Source organism: Bufo bufo, chromosome 1, assembly GCF_905171765.1.
Source record: "Bufo bufo chromosome 1, aBufBuf1.1, whole genome shotgun sequence".
Lineage (NCBI taxonomy): Eukaryota > Metazoa > Chordata > Amphibia > Anura > Bufonidae > Bufo > Bufo bufo.
Window position 1 is genome coordinate 23,765,145 of NC_053389.1, and position 24,188 is coordinate 23,789,332.

A 24,188-nucleotide genomic window follows, 5' to 3' on the forward strand; every position below is an offset into this window, starting at 1 on the left:
CACTTCCTTCTCCACCCATGCTGCAGGATGTGGGAACATCCCACTCTGTTCACAGAGGGGGAGCTAAGCTGGAATAATCCATTCCAGCCTAGATTCACTAAACTGGGACTTGTACTTGGCCAATGCGTTGCCTCCGCCTGCTGGTGAACCTGGAAAATTACAGGAACAACCTTCAAACGGAGCTCACAAGCGGACACCCGAACGCAGGAGTGAAAGTAGCCTAAGCCTGTTCTACTTTACACCAGATTCATAAATGACCACATATATGTCTATTGGTGTTTATTTCTCAACAAAATGTTTCAAAACATATATCACTTATTAACTCCTTAGTGACCGCCCATACACCTTTTTACAGCAGTCACTAGTGGACCTTTGGCTAAGCTGCTGTCTTTTTCAGAAGCCCAGTCTACGCTCTCCCTTGCAGAAAAGAGTAGAAGTTTGGCTGTCACATAAAAGCCAGGCTCCTGCTCTAACGGCCCAGAAAGGCAGAAGGGCTGATCTGAGGTGATTAATCCCTTAGATTTCTTGGTCAATAGCGACCATGGCAACTAAGCAATATACAGAGGAAGCAGACTTCAATCCGCATCCCAAAAACGACATCACAGGATCCCAATGTATCTGCACAGCAGTCTGAAGCCTAATGAAGGTCCCAGCCTAGAAGGACATGACTCTTTGGCGCGGGCTGCTGGTGACTATCAGTATAGCACTGACTGTATAATTCTAGAAGCAATTAAAAGATCCCCTGATCAATTTGTTCCCCAGCTTCCTTTTAATGTTGCACAGAGTCCTCTTTCCATTAAAATGTATGGGTTTCACGCAGAGGCAAACTTCGTTAAGTCTTAAGTCGCATGACACTTCTGTGAAGAACTTCGGCCTTCGATTCTACAACTTTAAAAAAAAATTCAAACAGCAATCTGAAGTCGGCTTCAGGACCGACTGATACCTCAGAACCAAAGCCTTCAGATTGCTGTTTTAAAATGCTTTTAAAGTTGTACAATCGAAGGCCGAAGTTCTTCACCGAAGTCTCGTGCAACTTTGGATTTAACCAATTCGCCTCTGCGCAGCGCATACATTGTAATGCTGTTTGGAGACAGGTCTCTGTACAGCATTAAAACGAAGTTGGGGAACAAATCAACTTTGGATCTTGGATCCAAAATGGGATTCGCTCACCCCTACTAGGCTCAAACTTGTGAAAGGGGTTATCCTGGAAAAAGATGATGACTTATCCTCAGGATAAAGGCTCCTGTAAGGTTTCCAAGGACAGCACCGTAAATCATATAGTGGCAGTGCTTGGAATTGCAGTTCCATCCCATTGACTTGAATAGGGCTGTCGTGCAATTAGGCCTCATGACCGATATAGAGTGATGTGACTGGGCTAATAAGAGGCTGCGGTGCCCAAGACCTCTTCTAACAGATGATTGTCGAGGTTCTGGGTGTTACACCCCTACAGATCTGATACTGATAATGACCTAACCTGAGGATAAGTCATAAATATCTTTTCCTGGATAACCCCTTTAATATATCTGCCCTATTGTATGCTTTGCCTAGCTCTAATTTTTTGTGTTTTGTGTCTTACTACTGCCAGAGTTCCTTTCTTCTCGATGGAGACAATTGTTATATGACTTCTGCACTTAGATAATTTCCAGCCACGGTTTAGTAAAAAAGTTACTGACAATGAAAGGAATTAAGGAACAATATGAAATACACTACGATATATACATCTTTGTCATTTATTTCGGCCACATTCCTCCAAAAATCCTAGAAGAGTAATTTCAGCAGGAGACACACAATGGCTGAAGTCAAGACGACTTTATGGTCACTCATGCTGCCTCTGTTGCTACCGCTGGTGCTGGCTCTCGTGCAGTTAATCTTAACCTCAGTGAATGATCCGGTCTTATTTTGGGACTGACTGCCAAGATCACAGATAGACATTGTTGCGCACCCTCGAAAGGTTGTTGAAGTTGACATTGATCCTGCAAAGATCCACAGAAGGACTTTCATTTAACACAATATTAGACCTGAAATAAGACTTTCTAAACTAACTAAATAGATAAATATATATATATATATATATATATATATATATATAGTCAGTCGGCCCTTGTGTTGCGAGCCTGTGATGCCAATAAAAGTAGCATGGAAAATGAGTCATACAGATGTGTCCATGACATTTGCTCTTGACTCTTCATACACTGAGACATGTGGTGTGAGATGACCAACTTAACAACAAAAAAGACATGATTTCTCAAAATTTTGTCACAAGATCTCTAATTTTATATGTGTGGCTACCCAATGGTTGTGGTATGCATTGCAGCCTGGTAAGGGTTTTGTTAACATGTCACATTATTGTATTGAATTTGTGTCATGTGAAATTGAGGTCCTTAATCAAATCAAAGCAAAGGTAAGATTGGACATATCTGCATGTTGGTCCTTCCTTATTTCTTAACACAAAGACAGCCCATAATTGTGTTAGAATTGTGCTCACTAGTTCAGGAGAGGATATCTCAATCTTTGTCAATGCTTTTCTTTAAAGTAAAATAAAAGAAATAATAAATAAAAAATTATACCTGATTCTAGTGTCTGCAGAAGAAGACACATAGTCTCATCCCCTCTGCACTGTATGGTTTCATCAGTGTGACACCAGGTAGAGTTAGCAGATAAGCAGGATGGGCAGACCAGGCCATTGAGGGGAGAGTTGTCAGTTAGCGCTAGAATCAGATAGGAGATAGAGAAATAAAATGTTGTTAATACATGAACATATGTAGTTCTCTCATAAGCCACTATTCTCTTTGATAAAGGGGTGGTGCTTCTGTTAGAGCCTAATGAAAGCACAATCATTTAGTTTTGTCTAAAGAACTTGTTGGGCAGTGGTCATCTTTTCTGTGAGGTGAAATCAGTGAACTTGCAAGCAATACATAGACACTAGTGGACTTCCAAAGCAAGATCTACCCATCACAAAAAAAGTATCTGCTCTACTGTACCTATGAAATACTAGATGGACCACCTTGTCAAGATCGGGGTTATGGGTCCACTCTGCCAACCAACCAGTGTGGTTGGCTGCTGACCTTTGGGAACCAGAGACACCAGTGTGACGTACCAAGAGATCAGGCTATAGTCGTACTCAGGAATTGGATACAAATAAGAAAAATTAGAGTTCTTGCAAATCCGTATTTCAGTTCAGAGGTCAGGGCAGGCATCTCCGGATCAGCACAGTGAACAGGCATGGGTCAGGGCAGGCGCCAGAGAGGCAGAGTCCAGGACTCAGGCCAAAGTCGGTACACACAAAGACAAATGGATTATAGCTCTTTAGTATGGACTTGCAAACTAGCAGAATCAAACAGAAACTGGCAATATCTGTGGAGACATATTGCTCAGGCACAGGGTGGAGCAAACCGACTTGTATATGTAGGAGGGCTGATAATCACATTGAAAATCAGCTGGACACAGAACAAAGGGAAAGGTTAACCCTTGCAGTGCTGCAGAAAAGTATAAGAATACAGAAACCAAGGGAAGTTTAAAGAGCCTCTGTCAGCATGATCAACCCTATTAAACCAGGCATATTGTCTGGTAGTGGTGATCATGCTGATTAATATGATATATTTCTTAGATATCTGCATTTGTATTCATATGCAAATGGTGAACCAGGAGGTGGGGCTGAATCCTTGGAGCGCTGCTTTGTAACACCCCTGCACAATCCCCTCTCCATTTCATTGAAAAGGCTAGAGATCAGCACACTGGGGACAAAAGCAGAAGATGTAATCATGTTTCTCATATGTGACACTCAGCTCTGGCTTAGAATTTGCCTTTACACAGAGAAATAGATCCTCAGCTAGATATGGAGAGTATTATGTATAGATATCAGGAAAAAGTAAAGTTGAGTAAAAATAAAGTTAATAAAGCATTACTTTCATAAGGCCATTTACCATACACATAAGATTTTCTATCAACTTTTATTATAAGTTAAATGACGTGGACAAAAATGAACTGAAGAAAGACCTCTCCAAGTGTTTTGTGGGATTCAAACCTGAGACTGCTACAGTATATGCAAGGAAGAAGACCTTACCTTCAGGCTATAGTCTTACCATATTGATAGCACCATTTTTGGTATACTTAGAAAGCTAATACGTAGTATTTGCAATGGAAACCAATGTTACAGTTGCAAGAAAAAGTATGTAAACCCTTTGGAATGATATGGATTTCTGCACAAATTGGTCATAAAATGTGATCTGATCTTCATCTAAGTCACAACAATAGACAATCACAGTCTGCTTAAACTAATAACACACAAAGAATTAAATGTTGCCATGTTTTTATTGAAGACACCATGTAAATATTCACAGTGCAGGTGGAAAAAGTATGTGAACCCTTGGATTTAATAACTGGTTGAACCTCCTTTGGCAGCAATAACTTCAACCAAACGTTTCCTGTAGTTGCAGATCAGACGTGCACAACGGTCAGGAGTAATTCTTGACCATTCCTCTTTACAGAACTGTTTCAGTTCAGCAATATTCTTGGGATGTCTGGTGTGAATCGCTTTCTTGAGGTCATGCCACAGCATCTCACCCATCTTCTGTTGAGCTTCAGCTGGTGGACAGATGGCCTTAAGTTCTCCTGCAAAATGTCTTGATAAACTTGGGAATTCATTTTTCCTTCGATGATAGCAATCTGTCCAGGCCATGACGCAGCAAAGCAGCGCCAAACCATGATGCCCCCACCACCATACTTCACAGTTGGGATGAGGTTTTGATGTGGGTGTGCTGTGCCTCTTTTTCTCCACACATAGTGTTGTGTGTTTCTTCCAAACAACTCAACTTTGGTTTGATCTGTCCACAGAATATTTTGCCAGTACTGCTGTGGAACATCCAGGTGCTCTTGTGCAAACTGTAAACATGCAGCAATATCTTTTTTTGGACAGCAGTGGCTTCCTCTGTAGTATCATCCCATGAAATCCAATCTTGTTTAGTGTTTTTTTACGTATCGTAGATTCGCTAACAGCAGGGATGTTAGCATATGCCAGAGACTTTTGTAAGTCTTTAGCTGACACTCTAGGATTCTTCTTCACCTCATTGAGCAGTCTGCGCTGTGCTCTTGCAGTCATCTTTACAGGACGGCCACTCCTAGGGAGAGTAGCAGCAGTGCTGAACTTTCTCCATTTATAGACAATTTGTCTTACCGTGGACTAATGAACAGCAAGGCTTTTGGAGATACTTTTATAACCCTTTCCAGCTTTATGCAAGTCAACATTTCTTAATTGTCGGTCTTCTGAGAGCTCTTTTGTGCGAGGCATCATTCACATCAGGCAATGCTTCTTGTGAAAAGCAAACCCAGAACTGGTGTGTGTTTTTTATAGGGCAGGGCAGCTGTAACCAACACCTCCAATCTCATCTCATTGATTGGACTCCAGTTGGCTGACACCTCACTCCAATTAGCTCTTGGAGATGTCATTAGTCTAGGGGTTCACATACTTTTTCCACCTGTGATGTGAATGTTTACATGGTGTGTTCAATAAAAACACGGTAACATTTAATTCTTTGTGTATTAGTTTAAGCAGACTGGGATTGTCTATTGTTGTGACTTAGATGACGACCAGATCACATTTTATGACCAATTTGTGCAGAAATCCATAATATTCCAAAGGGTTCACATACTTTTTCTTGCAGCTGTTTATATACTGACTTTCTAAGAATAAAAAAATATGGAAAGGCTATAACCTGGAGCTAAGGTCTTCTGCCTTGCATATAGCAGTCTCAGATTTAAATCCCATTTAAATTTCTCTATTCAGTTAATTGTATTTCTCGTTCATTTAGCCAATAATAAAAGTTGATAGAAATTAAAATCTTACTGTATGTGTATGGTAAAATGGCCTGATGGAAGAAATGCTGCAGTTCATATCATGTTATGATGCCATTCAAGGATGAGTTTTACTTCTTTCCTGATACCTATACATCTGAGGAGTAACCAGGGGCAAATCTGCAATGAGGCAATGTGAGGCTGTCTCCTTAGGTGGTGCCATCTAGTGAGTAGAGAAGGGTGGCAACAGCACTGACATACTGCAGAAGTAGCCAGTCCAAGAGCTCCCACCTCTAGATAAAGGCAATTTCACTGGCTTACAGGATGTTTCTGCCAGATAGGGGAAGATGCAGGAGTATTACAGTGAGAACCTTCCAATGTTGTTCAGCTGCCTGCCCTTTTAGTGGAAGTGAGTGGATGGGCCGCTGAATAACAGTGATAGATCCTCCTTTAAAAGTCACTGATCCAGCGTAGGGTTAATCTGCATGTGATGGGGAAGTGGTGTCCTTTGCAGAAGGATTCTCAATGGGATTTAGGTCTGGACTTTGACTAGGCCATCCTAACACATACAGTTCTAATCCACTCCATTGTAGCTCTGGCTGTATGCTTAGGGTTGTTGTCCTTCTGGAAGTTGAACCTCCACCCAAGTCTCAAGTCTTTTGCAGCCTTTACCAAGTTTTCCTCCAGGATTGCCATGAATTTAGCGCCATTCATCTCCCCATGAACTCTGACCAGCTTCCATGTCCTTCTGAAGAAAAGCATCCCCACAGCATGATGCTGCCACCGCAATATTTCATGGTGGGGATGGTGTGTTCAGGGTGATATGCAGAGTTACTAGTTTTTCTCCACACATAGCATTTTGCATTTAGGACAAAAAGTTCAACTTTGGTCTCAGGTCTCATCTGACCAGAGCAGCTTCTTACACATGTTTACTGTGTCCTGTACATGGCTTGTGGCAAAGTACAAATGGGACTTCTTATGGCTATCAAAAAGCCTTTCTTCTTGCCACACTTCCTTAATGACCAGATTTGTGGAGTACGCATCTAATACAGGGAGTGCAGAATTATTAGGCAAGTTGTATTTTTGAGGATTAATTTTATTATTGAACAACAACCATGTTCTCAATGAACCCAAAAAACTCATTAATATCAAAGCTGAATATTTTTGGAAGTAGTTTTTAGTTTGTTTTTAGTTTTAGCTATTTTAGGGGGATATCTGTGTGAGCAGGTGACTATTACTGTGCATAATTATTAGGCATATTAACAAAAAAACAAATATATACCCATTTCAATTATTTATTTTTACCAGTGAAACCAATATAACATCTCAACATTCACAAATATACATTTCTGACATTCAAAAACAAAACAAAAACAAATCAGTGACCAATATAGCCACCTTTCTTTGCAAGGACACTCAAAAGCCTGCCATCCATGGATTCTGTCAGTGTTTTGATCTGTTCACCATCAACATTGCGTGCAGCAGCAACCACAGCCTCCCAGACACTGTTCAGAGAGGTGTACTGTTTTCCCTCCTTGTAAATCTCACATTTGATGATGGACCACAGGTTCTCAATGGGGTTCAGATCAGGTGAACAAGGAGGCCATGTCATTAGATTTTCTTCTTTTATACCCTTTCTTGCCAGCCACGCTGTGGAGTACTTGGACGCGTGTGATGGAGCATTGTCCTGCATGAAAATCATGTTTTTCTTGAAGGATGCAGACTTCTTCCTGTACCACTGCTTGAAGAAGGTGTCTTCCAGAAACTGGCAGTAGGACTGGGAGTTGAGCTTGACTCCATCCTCAACCCGAAAAGGCCCCACAAGCTCATCTTTGATGATACCAGCCCAAACCAGTACTCCACCTTCACCTTGCTGGCCTCTGAGTCGGACTGGAGCTCTCCGCCCTTTACCAATCCAGCCACGGGCCCATCCATCTGGCCCATCAAGACTCACTCTCATTTCATCAGTCCATAAAACCTTAGAAAAATCAGTCTTGAGATATTTCTTGGCCCAGTCTTGACGTTTCAGCTTGTGTGTCTTGTTCAGTGGTGGTCGTCTTTCAGCCTTTCTTACCTTGGCCATGTCTCTGAGTATTGCACACCTTGTGCTTTTGGGCACTCCAGTGATGTTGCAGCTCTGAAATATGGCCAAACTGGTGGCAAGTGGCATCTTGGCAGCTGCACACTTGACTTTTCTCAGTTCATGGGCAGTTATTTTGCGCCTTGGTTTTTCCACACGCTTCTTGCGACCCTGTTGACTATTTTGAATGAAACGCTTGATTGTTCGATGATCACGCTTCAGAAGCTTTGCAATTTTAAGAGTGCTGCATCCCTCTGCAAGATATCTCACTATTTTTGACTTTTATGAGCCTGTCAAGTCCTTCTTTTGACCCATTTTGCCAAAGGAAAGGAAGTTGCCTAATAATTATGCACACCTAATATAGGGTGTTGATGTCATTAGACCACACCCCTTCTCATTACAGAGATGCACATCACCTAATATGCTTAATTGGTAGTAGGCTTTCGAGCCTATTCAGCTTGGAGTAAGACAACATGCATAAAGAGGATGATGTGGTCAAAATACTCATTTGCCTAATAATTCTGCACGCAGTGTAGTTGCCCTGTGGACAGATTCTCACACCTGATCTGTGGATCTCTGCAGCTCCTCCAAAATGACCATGGGCCCCTTGACTGCTTCTCTATTTAGTGCTCTCCTTGCTTGAGCTGTCAGTTTAGGTGGATAGCCATGTCTTGGTAGATTTGCAGTTCTGCCATACTCCTTCCATTTTCGGATGATGAATTGAGCAGTGCTCTGTGAGATGTTCTGAGCTTGGGATATTTTTTTATAACCTCTCCCTGCTTTACACTTCTCTACAACTTTATCCCTGACCTGTCTGCTGTGTTCCTTGATTTTCATGATACTGCTTGATCACTAACTTTGACTAACAAACCTCTGAAGTCTTCACAGAACATCTGTAGTTATACTGAGAATACATTACACACAGGTGGACTATATTTACTAATTAGGTGATCACACTGGATTTTATTTAGGGGTATCAGAGTACAGGGGCTGAATACAAATGTTTGCCACACTTACATTTTTAAAACCAATGTATAGTTTTCTTTTGATTTCAAACATACTCAGGGATGTCTTTAACATGGGGCAAAAGGGGCAGCTGCCCATTTGCTCTTGGGGGGCCCAAGGCACCTGCCTCTTGAGCCCCGTATTTTTTGCCCCATAATGCCCCTGTGTCTTATGGGGGAATACTAATCAGCGCTTCCATTATGGAAGCGCTGATTAGTACCGGAGGAGTGGGAAGCGGCGAAAGCTCTGTACTCACTGCTTCCTAGTCCTCGGCTGTCGGCTGTGCAGGGCTGCGCAGAGTGTGACCTCACGCTGTGCGCAGCCTTCACAGCCGACAGCTGAGGGCCAGGAAGAAGAGAGAGATAGATGGTGGTAAGGAGCGGCGGCATCCAGGAGCAGGAGAGGTAAGTGCTTTATTTATTTTATTTGCGCTGATGGCTGGGGGCTGATATATGAGGCTGAGGGGCTGATATATGAGGATGGGGGGCTGATATATGAGGCTGGGGGCTGATATATGAGGCTGGGGGGCTAATATATGAGGCTGGGGGCTGATATATGAGGCTGGTGAGTGATATATGATGTTGGGGCTGACATGAGACTGGGGTCTGATATATGAGGCTGGGGGATGATATATGAGGCTGGGGGCTGATATATGAGGCTTGGGGCTGATATATAAGGATGGGGGGCTGATATGAGGCTGGGGGCTGATATATGAGGCTGGGGGCTGATATATGAGGCTGGGGGCTGATATATGAGGCTGGGGGCTGATATATGATGCTGGGTGGCTGATATATAAGGCTGGGGAGTTATATATGATGCTGGGGGCTGATATATGAGGCTGAAGACTGATATATGAGGCTGGGGGCTGATATATGGCATTGGGGGGGCTGATATATGGCATTGGGGGGCTGATATATGAGGCTGGGGGGCTGATATATGGCATTGGGGGGCTGATATGAGGTTTGATTGAGGGTCTTATTAACATTGGGGGTCTGATTGGGGCTGTCAGCTGAGGTCTGATTAACATTGGGGGTCTGACTGCTGTTTTGACCTGAGGTGTAATGGAAAATATTTTTTTATTATTGTCCTCCTCTAAAATCTAGGTGCGTCTTATAGGGCAAAAAATACGGATACTTGCTTGCTCCTTCTCCCGACCTCCCCTGCCCTTTGCGTACGCCGCGCGCCGTGACGTCACGTGGAGGCACTGCAAAGCTAGGGTGAGCCGAGTCCCGGTGTCCTTCCTGAACTGCAGAGCGGTGCCCACTTCCAGCTCTGAGCCCAGCTGCCCAGAGCACTGATCCTGAGCCTGCTGGAGTCTTCAAAACTGTAAGTATTTACAGTAATTTTGTGTGTGTTGTGGTGGAGGGCGTGATTGTATGCTAGGGTGTGGGAAGGCGGGATCCAGGGGGCCCAAGTAAATTCTTGCCCAGAGTCCAATCAATATTAACCCCTTAAGGACCGGACCCTTTTTCACCTTAAGGACCAGACTGATTTTTGCAAATCTGACATGTGTCCCTTTATGTGGTGATAACTTTAAAACACTTTTACTTATCCAAGTCATTCTGAGATAATTTTCTCGTCATATATTTTAATTCATGACAGTTGTAAAATTAAGTCCAAAAATTTCATTTTTATTTATAAAAAAATACCAAATTTACTAATAATTTGGAAAAATTTGCAACTTTCCAAATTTCTATTTCTCTGCTTTTAAAACAGATAGTAATACCTCCTAAAATTTTTATTATTTTACATTCCCCATATGTCTACTTCATGTTTGGATCATTTTGTGAATGCCATTTTATTTTTTGGGGACGTTAGAAGGCTTATAAGTTTAGAAGCAAATCTTTACATTTTTTAGAACATTTTCAAATCCCACTTTTTAAGGACCAGTTCAGGTCTGAAGTCACTTTGTGAGGCTTGCACAATAGAAACCTCCCAAAAATGACCACATTTTAGAAAGTACACCCCTCAAGGTATTCAAAACTGATTTTACAAACTTTGTTAACTCTTTAGGTGTTCCACAAGAATTAATGGGAAATGGAGATGAAATTTCAGAATTTAACTTTTTTGGCAGATTTTCCGTTTTAATCCATTTTTTCCAGTTACAAAGCAAGGGTTAACAGCCAAAAAAAATTCTATATTTATTGCCCTGATTCTGTAGTTTACAGAAACACCCCATATGTGGTCGTAAACTGCTATACGGGCACACGGCAGGGCGCAGAAGGAAAGGAATGCCATATGGTTTTTAGAAGGCAGATTTTGATGGACTGTTTTTTTGACACCATGTCCCATTTGAAGCCACCCTGATGCACCCCTAGAGTAGAAACTCCAAAAAGTGACCCCATTTTAGAAACTACACCCCTCAAGGTATTCAAAAATGATTTTACAAACTTTTTAGCCCTTTAGGTGTTCCACAAGAATTAATGGTAAATGGAGATGAAATTTCAGAATTTCACTTTTTTGGCAGATTTTCCATTTTAATATTTTTTTTCCGCTAACAAAGCAAGGTTACCAGCAAAAAAAAAACATCAATATTTATTGCCCTGATTCTGTATTTTACAGAACCACCCCATATGTGGTCAAAAACTTCTGTATGGCCACACGACAGGGCACAGAAGGAAAGGAACGCCATATGGTTTTTAAAAGGCAGTTTTCGATGGACTGTTTTATTTGACACCATGTCCCATTTGAAGCCACCCTGATGCACCCCTAGAGTAGAAATTCCTAAAAAGTGACTCCATTTTAGAAACAACACCCCTCAAGGTATTCAAACTTTGTTAACCCTTTAGGTGTTCCACAAGAATTAATGGTAAATGGATATGACATTTCAGAATTTACCTTTTTTGGCAGATTTTCCATTTTAATAATTTTTTTCCGCTAACAAAGCAAAGGTTAACAGCCAAACAAAACTCAATATTTATTGCCCTTATTCTGTAGTTTACAGAAACACCCCATATGTGGTCAAAAACACAGCAGGGCGCAGAAGGAAAGGAACGCCATATGGTTTTTGGAGGGCAGATTTCACTGGGATAATTTTATTTTTATTTTTTTTATTGAAAATTTTTATTGTTTTCAATTTTTTCAAAGCATTGTACATTTTCTAATAGTTAAAGCGTACAACAATACGAGTGACATAAGCATAAGCGAAAATCACCCAATGTAAGGTGTCACAAATAACAATAAGAAACCAAAGGGCGGTATCAGCAAGAAGTGTAAGCTTAGCAGCAAAGTCTTGTTAAGCATAAAGGTGCGAAAATAAAGTTCACAATTCTATGATATAGGTGTGAGGGTGGGGGAGGAGGAAGAGGATGGAGGGGAATGGTAAGGATTGTTAATAATTTCTATCTGAGGAGGTGTACTAGGGGGGGTTAGGAAAAATAGCCACAAGAATTATATATCTAGGAAAAGTTCCTGTAACGTTTCCAGGGAGTCCAAGTTTTTAGGAAAGAAGGTCTGGAATGTGCTTCCCAATGTGAAATTTCCTCTAATCTGTATATTTGGTCCACTTTATTTGTCCAGTGTTCAATACTGGGGATTTCAGAAGATAGCCAGTGGGTAGGTAAAAGTAATCTAGCCGCTGCCAAAAGGAGGGTAAAGAGGGATTTTTTATGAAGGCCCAGGCCCTCCATCCCTAGAGATAACAGGGTCAATTCAGGGGAGCAAGGGAGGGACGACTCACATATCTGGTTACATAATTTGGTGATTGTGTGCCACCACGGGTTAATCTTTTCGCATGTCCACCAAATATGTAAGAAGGTTCCTTTGGTTTTATGGCATCTCCAACACAGATCAGTGGCTGTTGTACTATACCTATAGGTTTTATCTGGGGTCCTATACCATTGCATAAGAATCTTGTAGCTGTTTTCTTGGATTTGTATGCACCTAGATAATTTATGTTGTAGGATTAAAATTCTTGAAGTTTCTTGAGGGGTCAGTGATCTTTGTAGATCTTTTTCCCACTTGCCCACTATTGCTGGTTTAACAAAGGAAGTAGGGGATTTCAGGTGTTTATAAATTGTGGAGATAGATTTAGGAGGGTATCTTTTATTGCTTAGCATTTCCACTAACCATCTAGTTTCCTCTGATACATGGGGATTTTTAGCCCTACTGAGTAATTCAGTCTTAAGGAAGTGTAACAGGGTGGGATTATGAATTTGTGTCCCCAAGAGTTTGCATATTTCTGAGTCAGAAATAATACACCCATCTGTATCTAAGAATTGGGCTATGGAGATCAATGAGGACCTAATGAGCAACGGGCAGCTTTCTCTCAGTTCTTTGGGTGCCAGGTTAATTATGTCTTTTATGAGCAAAAGTGAAGTGAGAGGTATTGGAGCTCCATTGATGGACGAGAAACCCCCCCAGACCCTTAAAGTGCTACATACAATAGGGTTAGGTATTGAGGATTGGGTCGGGGGCAGTCTGTCAGCCAGCAACAGGGCTCGGGGAGAGGAGGGAAGGAGAGCAGTCTCTAATGTGAGCCAGGATTTATGTATGGGCTCCCTAATCCAATCAATAGCTCTAGAGAGCTGAATGTCTTGCATGTAAGATTTAGGATCGGGGAGACCAATACCTCCTCTAGTTCTAGGTTTAGTTAAGGTATCAAAGGACATACGGGGGCTTTTACCTTGCCAAATAAATTTACGGACATGCTTGTTTAGAGAAGTAAAATATGAATTGGGGATATTAATAGGGAGAACTTGCATCATATATGTAAGTTTTGGCATGATCAGTGACATAAAGATATTCTTCCTTCCAAACCATGAGAGATAGGGAGAATCCAGGGAGTCCATTTGAGCTATCATAGAGGCTAAGAGGGGTTTATAGTTTAATTGAAATAGATCAGGCAGATGGGAGGACAGTTTAATCCCTAGATAAGTTAGTTGTTGGGTTTGCCAATTGAAAGGGGAGTTAATTTGGAGGGAGGCAAGACTGGCGGAGGAAAGGCCTATATGTAAAACTTGGGACTTGGAAGGATTGACCTTAAAGTTGGAAAGGGAGCCAAAGAGGTCAAGTATTGAGAGAATCCTGGGCATGGATCTCTGTGGATTAGTGGTGATGATCAGTAGATCATCAGCAAAAGATGCCAATTTAAACTCTTGTTTCTCCACTATGAGGCCCTTAATTTCATCGTCTTGCCTAAGGGCTTGAAGGAGGGATTCCATTACAAGGACAAAGATGAGTGGAGAGAGGGAACATCCTTGCCTCGTTCCATTTCTAATGGGGAAAAGGGAGGAAAGAAGTCAGTTTACTGACACGGACGCCGAGGAGCAGGTGTACATGGAGAATATAGAGTTGATATATTGCTCAGGAATTTGGAATTTCGCCAGGGCTAATCTGATATAAGTCCAGTCCACTCTATCAAATGCTTTCTCGGCGTCCGTGCCAAGCAAAACCAGAGGGTAAGATTTATGTGAGGCGTAGAACAGGGCATCTAAAATTTTCGTGGTGTTATCCTTGCCTTCCCTACCTTTAACAAAACCCACCTGATCAGGTCGAATAAGTTCAGGGAGTAAGCTTTGGAGCCTAGTGGCCAGCATTTTTGCTAAAAGTTTAAGATCTACATTAAGTAAGGAAATTGGGCGATAGTTAGAGCAGACCGAGAGGTCCTTACCATCTTTGGGAATTATCGTAATGACTGCTTTAGTCATGTCAGAGGAGAGTGGTATATTGGCCAATGAGAGATTACAGATACGAAGTAAGTGGGGTAGTAGAATACTTTGAAAGGATGAATAGTAAGTTATAGGGAGACCATCGGGGCCAGGGCATTTGCCTCTGGGGGTAGCTTTAATTGCAGTGATTAGTTCCGGGATAGTGAACGGTTTGGTCAGGGATTTTTGTTGTGCCGAATTTAATGTTGGGAGGTTAAGGGTCTCCAAAAATGAATTGATATTGCTCTCTCTGCTTAAGAAGGGATCAGGGAGGTTAGAGGCTGGAAGATTGTATAGGGATTTGTAAAATAGTCTAAATTGTTCAGCTATTTCTTCTGCTTTGAATAATTGAACACCCTGGGGGGATTTAATGGACTGAACGTAGCGGGAGTCCCTTCTCTGTTTAATACGGCTCATAACATATTTTGAAGCTTTATTTCCATGAGCGTAGATCTTCTGCTTAGCAGACAGGAAAAATTTAGCTGAACGCTCATTCAGAAGGTTCTTCAGCTGAGTTCTAAGAGAAGAGAGTTCTCTGTGCCACCAAACTTTGTTTATGGGCTTTTTCCACCTGGTGGATTTGTAAAAGCAGGGTGTTGAGTTTCTTCTCTGATTCTTTCTTTAAGAATAAGCACAGGCTGATCAATCTACCGCGTATATAGGCTTTATGAGCGTCCCAGATAGCTTCAGGACTTACTTCAGGGGTGTTGTTAATTATGAAGTATTCTTCTAAGTAAGAGGATATTTGGGCAGTATGTTTTGTGTTACTCAGTAGGGATTCATTGAATCTCCAATTAGGTTGTCTATCACTTTTTATTTCTGGGGATATAGTACAAAAAATTGGAGAGTGGTCTGATATGGTTATGTCTCCTATTTTGGGTGCAGTACAGTATTGTAGCTTCTCCTTTGGGACTAGGATGTAATCAATTCTGCTATATGAATTATTCGGGGGCGAATAAAAAGAGTAATCTATTAAATCTGGGTTGTGGCAACGCCATACATCTATAATTCCCAGGTTGTGTAGTGTAGTATGTATAAGGCCTCTTTCACACGACCGTTGTGTGCACCCGTGGCCGTTGTGCCGTTTTCCGTTTTTTTTCGCGGACCCCATGACTTTCAATGGGTCCGTGGAAAAAACGGAAAATGCACCGTTTTGCAGCCGCATCCGAGATCCGTGTTTCCTGGCCGTGAAAAAAATATGACCTGTCCTATTTTTTTCACGGCCAACGGTTCACGGACCCATTCAAGTCAATGGGTCCGTGAAAGAACACGGATGCACACAAGATTGCATCCGTGTCCGTGATCCGTGGCCGTAGGTTACTTTTTATACAGACGGATCCGAAGATCCGTCTGCATAAAAGCTTTTTCATAGCTGAGTTTTCACTTCGTGAAAACTCAGAACCGACAGTATATTCTAACACAGAAGCGTTCCCATGGTGATGGGGACGCTTCTAGTTAGAATACACTACAAACTGTGTACAAGACTGCCCCCTGCTGCCTGGCAGCACCCGATCTCTTACAGGGGGCCGTGATCAGCACAATTAACCCCTTCAGGTGCGGCACCTGAATGGGTTAATTGTACTATTATATCCCCCTGTAAGAGATCAGGGCTGCCAGGCAGCAGGGGGCAGACCCTCCCCCCCTCCCCAGTTTGAATATCATTGGTGGCCAGTGCGGCCCCCCCCCCCTCTATTGTAATAATAGGTTGGTGGCCAGTGCGGCCCCCCCCCTCCCTCTATTGTAATTATTCGTTGGTGGCACAGTGTGCGCCCCCCCCCTCCCTCTATTGTAATAATTCGTTGGTGGCATAGTGTGCGCCCCCCATCGGCCCCCCCTCCCTCTATAGCATTAACAACATTGGTGGCCAGTGTGCGGCCTCCCATCTCCCCCCCCCCCCATCATTGGTGGCAGCGGAGTTCCGATCGGAGTCCCAGTTTAATCGCTGGGGCTCCGATCGGTAACCATGGCAACCAGGACGCTACTACAGTCCTTGTTGCCATGGTTACTTAGCAATAGTACAATAGTAGAAGATTCATACTTACCTGCTGCTGGCTGCTGCTGCGATGTTCGTGTCCGGCCGGGAGCTCCACCTACTGGTAAGTGACAGGGTCTGTGCGGCGCATTGCTAAATGAACTGTCACTTACCAGTAGGAGGAGCTCCCGGCCGGACACAGAGATCCCAGGTAAGTATGAATCTTTTACTATTGTACTATTGCTAGTAACCCGCTGCCACCAATGATCGGGGGGGGGTAGATGGGAGGCCGCACACTGGCCACCAATGTTGTTAATGCTATAGAGGGAGGGGGGGCCAATGGGGGGCGCACACTGTGCCACCAACGATTTATTACAATAGAGAGAGGAAGGGGGGGGGGGCGCACACTGTGCCACCAACGATTTATTACAATAGAGGGAGGAAGGGGGGGGGGGGGGCGCACACTGTGCCACCAACGAATTATTACTATAGAGGGAGGAAGGGGGGGGGCCGCACTGGCCACCAATGATATTCAAACTGGGGAGGGGGGGGGGGGGTCTGCCCCCTGCTGCCTGGCAGCCCTGATCTCTTACAGGGGGATATGATAGTACAATTAACCCCTTCAGGTGCGGCACCTGAGGGGTTAATTGTGCTGATCACGGCCCCCTGTAAGAGATCGGATGCTGCTAGGCAGCAGGGGGCAGTCATGTACACAGTTTGTAGTATATTCTAACTAGAAGCGTCCCCATCACCATGGGAACGCCTCTGTGTTAGAATATACTGTCGGAAATGAGGTTTCACGATCTAACTCATATCCGACAGTATATTCTAACATAGAGGCGTTCCCATGGTGATGGGGACGCTTCAAGTTAAAATATACCATCGGATTGGAGAAAACTCCGATCCCATGGTATAAAAGGGACTCCAGACTTTACATTGAAAGTCAATGGGGACGGATCCGTTTGAAATGGCACCATATTGTGTCAACGTCAAACGGATCCGTCCCCATTGACTTGCATTGTAATTCAGGACGGATCCGTTTGGCTCCGCACGGCCAGGCGGACACCAAAACGACATTTTTTTCATGTCCGAGGATCCTCCAAAAATCAAGGAAGACCCACGGACGAAAAAACGGTCACTGATCACGGAAAAACGGGACCCCGTTTTGCGGACCGTGAAAATATACTGTCGTGTGCAATAAGCCTTAGTCTGAGATTTTTTGCGGGGATAGGGGATTTCTTAGATGATGTATCTATTAGAGGGTTGAAAGCAATATTAAAGTCTCCTGCGACAAGCAGGAAGCCCTCTCTATGCTGCTCTATTAAAGAAAATATATTATTAAGCCAGATAAGTTGGTCAGTATTTGGAGCATAAATATTTACAAATGTGAACATAGACTGTCCTACCAGGCCTTTAAGGATTAAATATCGACCCTCTGGGTCCTGGATATGAGACTTGTATTGAAATGGAAGGCCTCTGCGGAAACCTATGCTGACTCCCCTCGAGGCTGCACCCCCGGCTCCACAATGATACCAGGAAGGGAATCTGGAAAAGGAAAGATTAGGATAGTTGTTATGTTTAAAATGTGTCTCTTGGAGAAATAGTACTGAGCATTTTTCCTTGTGTAGGAGAGATAAGATCTGGCACCTTTTTGAAGGGGATCTCAGCCCTTTTACATTATATGAGGCTAATTTAAAATCCGCCATAGTATTTTAGTAGGATGGGAAGACCACACGCCGTAGGTGATAATATAATTAAATAGTTGGCAAACCAGATATATCGTGAAGCGGAGAGTGCAGCCACGAGAGGACCCACAAGACGCCCCTCTCCTCAGATTTTTCCCTCCACTATCCTTCTCTCCCGCCGGGGGACTCTGTTCCCATATTGAAAAGGATGTAGAATTGTTTCTTAAATACCTGTCAAGGTAAGAACAAATATAACAAGAACCAAAAAATTTAAATAAAAACAATGAGAAGTTAAGTATCATCCTGACAAGGCAGGGTGTATACATACTCTGTTTGCCAGAGATAACAGAACCAGTAAGGGGGGAAAGGGTATTTTACCCAGAAGCACTTTCCCTCTAGGTTAGTAATAATACCAAAACATATTGAGATTAAGTGGTAATAGTAGTGGGTGAAGGATGGGGATCCTTTTGATAGTTACATCAGTTTTCAGATTCGGTCTCTCATGGGGAAACCGGGTGATGGTTAAGAAAAGAAGGCTATATCTGTAGTTATTCAGCCAAGATGAAGAAGACAGCCTGGAATATTTAAAAGAAAGAGAAGAAAAGGAAAATATGTAGATAAGGTGGCTCATTTGACTTTCTCAATGTAGTAGATCCTAAGTAAATGGGAAAAGATAGGTGCAAAAACAAAGTAAATTTGGTTACATCATGACTATCCTGGCATTCAAGCAGATGGGAAAACTCAGAAGAGAAATCCCTACTGTCTCTACGTCTGTTACTCAGTGAAGAGCAAGGCCCGAAAATATAGCGGACCCAGCTCCACACCAAGCACATAGCATGTAGTCACAACATTAAGTTTAAAATAGAGGCTCAGCTGTGTAACGTCCCATTAGTCGATTTTCTTGGTCACCTAAATCATAAAAAGAGAAAGAGGAAAAAGGAAAAGAAAATAGGGCTATCTAGCTGTCCGCCATGGAGAGACGCTTTGGGGTGGAGAAGGAATCTCTTCTTCTGCCGTTTCTTTGTGGCCTTGGGGTGCGTTGGGGCTCCCAGGGGATGGTCTTGGGTAATTCTGGTAAAGAGTTCAGATTTTGGACCATGTCCCAGTTAGCAATAGGCAATGGAGACAGCTGAAGGAGATCATAGGTCTTGTCCAGGTCTGTAAATGAGGAGACATGAATGCGACGGCCATCATGAAGGAAGGATAAACCAAAAGGAAATGTCCATCTATAGATGATTCTTTTCTGCCTAAGCCAATCTGTGAGAGGTTTTAAAGCTTTGCGCTTTTTGAGAGTTGACTGTGACAGGTCTTGATAAATGGAAATACTGTTATTCTCCCATTCTATTGAGGTAGAGCTCCTCGCGCCGGCCAGAATAGCTTCTTTCACAGGAAAGTGTAAAAACCTGCATATTATATCTCTGGGCGGTTCGTTGTCCCTTGGTTTAGGTCTAAGGGCTCTGTGTGCCCGCTCAAGCAGGACTTCATGTGCCGAGTCAGGGCCCAGAATCTTAAGGCATATATGGATTACCGTTTCAGGAATATCTACTGCCATGACGGTCTCAGGTATCCCTCTGAAACGCAGGTTGTTACGCCTGCTTCTATTCTCCTGGTCCTCCATGGCTGTGTATAGGGCATTTAGGTGGCACTGTGCTAGCGACATGCTAGAAGACACCTCTCCTTGGTGTTGGAGGATTGTGGCCTGTGTTTCTTCTAGGGCCTCCACTCTCCTACCTATGTGCCTGACGTCTTCTTTTATAGAAGAGATGTCTACACTTATGGGGCCCAGGGCTTCTGCTAGCGCTTCTTTCAGAAAGGCTCTAGAGATTGGTAGGCATTCCGCTTCACTGGGGTCATCTCCTACCTGTTCACTCCCGCAGCGGCTGGCTGTTTATGACCGGAGCGTGGGGTGCCGGGCGCCATCTTAGATTCTCGGCTCCCAGTAGCAGCGGCAGCTTTTTTCATAAATTTCTCAATTTCTCCTGCTTGACTTTGGGAGCAGCTGCCTCCTGGCTGGTCAGTGGGCTTTTGGCCCCCGATTTTCACCATTTCTGGCTTTGGTGGGCTTAAAATGAGGTGCTTTGAGGGATATGCAGGCAGGAGAGCAGCGCTCTACACGTCCATCCGGATCAAGCGCTGGCTCCGCCCCCCTCACTGGGATAATTTTAACTTGCCATGTCACATTTGAAGACCCCCTAAAGAACCCCTAGAGTAGAAACTACAAGTGACCCTGTGGCGGAACCCGCCTCGCCACTGGGCATTGGAGAGGCCTGGTTACCCGCCTCCTACCTGCTGATTATGGCCTCTGGTAAATTGGTACGTTTGAATGCAATTTGGGCATGTGGTATTTTATATTGCTGCTACTGGCCCTTTAATGGCCATCCGTGGACATATTATGACTTTTAGGAACAATGCCCCTTTAAGACTGTGTAGCAGATTGCATTCAGGCTGTCTTAAATATTATGTATGTTATTATGGGTTCGGTTAAATTGTATTGCTATGTATTGTAAACTGTATATATCTGCTCTTACTGTAATGTTTACTATGTTAAAGGAATTGCTTTTCTGTGCCTGTTCTCCTCCCCCTTTTTCCTGTCCCATTGTTTCCCCCAGCAAGGTGTTGTCTCAGGGACACTGGGAGACCAGTAATCTAGCTGCTCTGTCCCTCCTCCATCTCCCATCAGCCCTTGCTATTGTCTGGCCCCACCCTTCCTTGTACCATAATCATCTATGTGCCCTATTGTATGTAAATGAGGCTGTTGGGGGGTTTAAAGTAGGTGTGCTATGTCTAAATAAAGTTAGTTCTTGTTTTAACCCTCAAAGTGAAGTGTCGTCTCATTCTTGGGGGAGGATTTATGGTATGCTGTTCCAGTTTGACTGCTAGGAGTGTAAACCTATTCGTATGGTTTCCTATTCAACTGTCTACAGCATTCATATGCTTGAGAGGATTTATATGCTTCTTCGGTTCGGTGATTGTGGTGTCTGCCAGAGTGCTTGGAAACCTCAGGAAACGCTAGGAGCAGCCATCAACGGAGGTACTCAGTCGGGGTGCCAGGTGATCCGTTACATTGGTGGCAAGCAGTGGGATGGCGTCCTGGTGTGAGAGGAACAACACCCTGGAGACACAGGAATTATTATGGAGCGGCATAGAACCAGCGAGTCCCTGGACAACGCTCGAGGTAGAAAATTAATTTAACTGGAGGTTACAGAACCTCTGGGCACCACTGGTCAAGCCAATAGGAGAGGCAACCAGGTTGGACTGCAGAGAGAGCGCCCGACAAGAGATGTGGGAAGAAACCCTAGAAGGTGTCCAGCGTTGGCGAGGTGAGGGTCTTCCCAGCAAGGAGCAGCGATTACAAGCCAGAGTGGCCCTACGGATACCTATGCTGGGAGAACAGGCCCAGGAGGAATTGGTGATGCAACTTAATTCACTGGCATGGAGGCAACTGGGTCTCGATGATGCATACCAAGCGCTACGTTGGTACGCGGTTCAGCGGGTTCCCGGAATGGCCAAATTTGACAAACCCGAGGGCAAGGATTATAATGGCCCTGGCTTATTATGGGGGACCTTTGCAGAACCGGAATTTGGGAGTGCGGCAGAATCACGGCTTTGGGACATATTTGACTACAGAGAGGCCGTGGAGGATCTCCCTATGGCCGAAGACCTAAGGCCAGACCTGATTGAACTGGCTGTCCAGGAATGGGAACTGGAGCAGGATTACCAGCACCTGTTCAGCTCCAGTCATTTACCCTATACCCTGCAAGTACCACCAGAGCAGTGGGAGATCGAACAGAATTATGCGGACTTATATGATCAAGTGACACCGCCTGTCTCTAACCTGATGGGGCTTATGGACTGTACACCATTGGGAGCGTAGAGTTTCGTTCCCCCTCCCCAACAACTAAGCCCGTCATCAGGAGACCTGCATTCAATACCTCCTACTCCCCAACCAGCCCCAGAAATGAGGGACCTTATCGACTGGTCCGGGGAAGACCCACAGATGGCAGGTGGAGATGGGACTGCGGTCTCTCTACCAGTCCTACAGGGATGCTGGGCAGTTGGCCCAGATCCCCAGCGGCATAATATTTCACCGGGAGGGGAGAATCTCGTTCCCCCTCCCCAGCTGCAGCCTAGCCCACCAAGGGGAGACAGTAAGCCCCACAACAGTACAGATGGGACCGTAGTCTCTGCACCTACACCACTGGGGATAGGGACAGTCTGTCCTGGTCCCCAACAGCAAGACAAAGTATTGGAAGGGGAGACAGTCGTTTTTCCCCTACAACAAGAGAGGGTGTCGCAGGGAGAGGAGCCTGTTACCTCCTCTCCCCACTGGCAGTCTACGGTTCAGGGAGAGGAGCCTGTTACCCCATCTCCCCAGCGGCTGAAAGTGTGTAAGGGAGAGGAGTTTGTTACCCCCTCTCCCCAGCGGCAGCCTAGCACACCAAGGCGAGACAGTAAGCCCCACAACAGTGCAGATGGGACCGTAGTCTCTGTACCTGCACCACTGGAGATATAGACAGTCTGTCCTGGTCCACAACAACAGGACAATGTATTGGAAGGAGAGGCAGTCTGTTTTCCCCTACAACAAGGGAGGGTGGCGCAGAGAGAGGAGCCTGTTACCCCTTCCCCCCCAGCAACAGCTTTGTTCAACCAGGGGAGAGGGCACCCTGGTTACCTTCCCCCCAAGCCATGGATCTACAACTGGGCACAAGTGGCAGGGGGCCATAGGGACGACTACACCCTTTGAGAAAGGCCGGCTGACTATCAGAGCCCCAGACCGACTGGAGGTCTGGAGTCTGGATAGTCTCAATGGGAAAGGGGAGAAATGTGGCGGAACCCGCCTCACCACTGAGCATTGGAGAGGCCTGGCTACCCGCCTCCTACCTGCTGACTATGGCCCCTGGTAAATTGGTACGTTTGAATGCAATTTGGGCATGTGGTATTTTATATTGCTGCTACTGGCCCTTTAATGGCCATCCGTGGACATATTATGACTTTTAGGAACAATGCCCCTTTAAGACTGTGTAGCAGATTGCATTCAGGCTGTCTTAAATATTATGTATGTTATTATGGGTTTGGTTAAATTGTATTGCTATGTATTGTAAACTGTATATCTCTGCTCTTACTGTAATGTTTACTATGTTAAAGGAATTGCTTTTCTGTGCCTCTTCTCCTCCCCCTTTTTCCTGTCCCATTGTTTCCCCCAGCAAGGTGTTGTCTCAGGGACACTGGGAGACCAGTAATCTAGCTGCTCTGTCCCTCCTCCATCTCCCATCAGCCCTTGCTATTGTCTGGCCCCCCCTTTCCTTGTACCATAGTCATCTATGTGCCCTATTGTATGTAAATGAGGCTGTTGGGGGGTTTAAAGTAGGTGTGCTATGTCTAAATAAAATTAGTTCCTGTTTTAACCCTCCAAGTGAAGTGTCGTCTCATCCTTGGGGGAGGATTTATGGTATGCTGTTCCAGTTTGACTGCTAGGAGTGTAAATCTATTCGTATGGTTTCCTATTCAACTGTCTACAGCATTCATATGCTTGAGAGGATTTATATGATTCTTCGGTTCGGTGATTGTGGTGTCTGCCAGAGTGCTTGGAAACCTCAGGAAACGCTAGGAGCACCCATCAACGGAGGCACTCAGTCGGGGTGCCAGGTGATCCGTTACAGACCCCATTTTGGAAACTACGGGATAAGCTGGCAGTTTTGTTGGTACTATTTTAGGGTACAGATGATTTTTGGTTGCTCTATATTACACTTTTTGTGAAGCAAGGTAACAAAAAAAATAGCTGTTTTGCCACTGTTTTTATTTTTTGTTATTTACAACGTTCATCTGACAGGTTAGATCATGAGCTATTTTTATAGAGCAGGTTGTTATGGACACGACAAATATGAATACTTTTTTGGGTTGTTTGTTTCAGTTTTACATAATAAAGCATTTTTGAAAAAAATAATTGTGTCTCTATATTCTAAAAGCCATAGTTTATATATATTTTTTGGACGAATGTCTTATGTAGG

General features: G+C 44.0%; 1 protein-coding gene across 2 annotated transcripts in view; it reads right to left on the reverse strand.

Moving 5' to 3' along the window:
* Positions 1–1,716: 1,716 nt before the first annotated feature.
* Positions 1,717–24,188, reverse strand: part of LOC120992361 — a 100,727-nt gene continuing 78,255 nt past the window's right edge. For both annotated transcript variants that reach the window (XM_040421301.1, XM_040421291.1), the window contains 2 exons: positions 2,568–2,708; positions 1,717–1,973 (listed from right to left, as the gene is read on the reverse strand). In XM_040421301.1, coding sequence (XP_040277235.1) covers positions 1,759–1,973; positions 2,568–2,708 — 356 coding nt within the window. In that variant the 3' untranslated portion in view covers positions 1,717–1,758. The remainder of the gene's footprint in view (positions 1,974–2,567; positions 2,709–24,188) is intronic.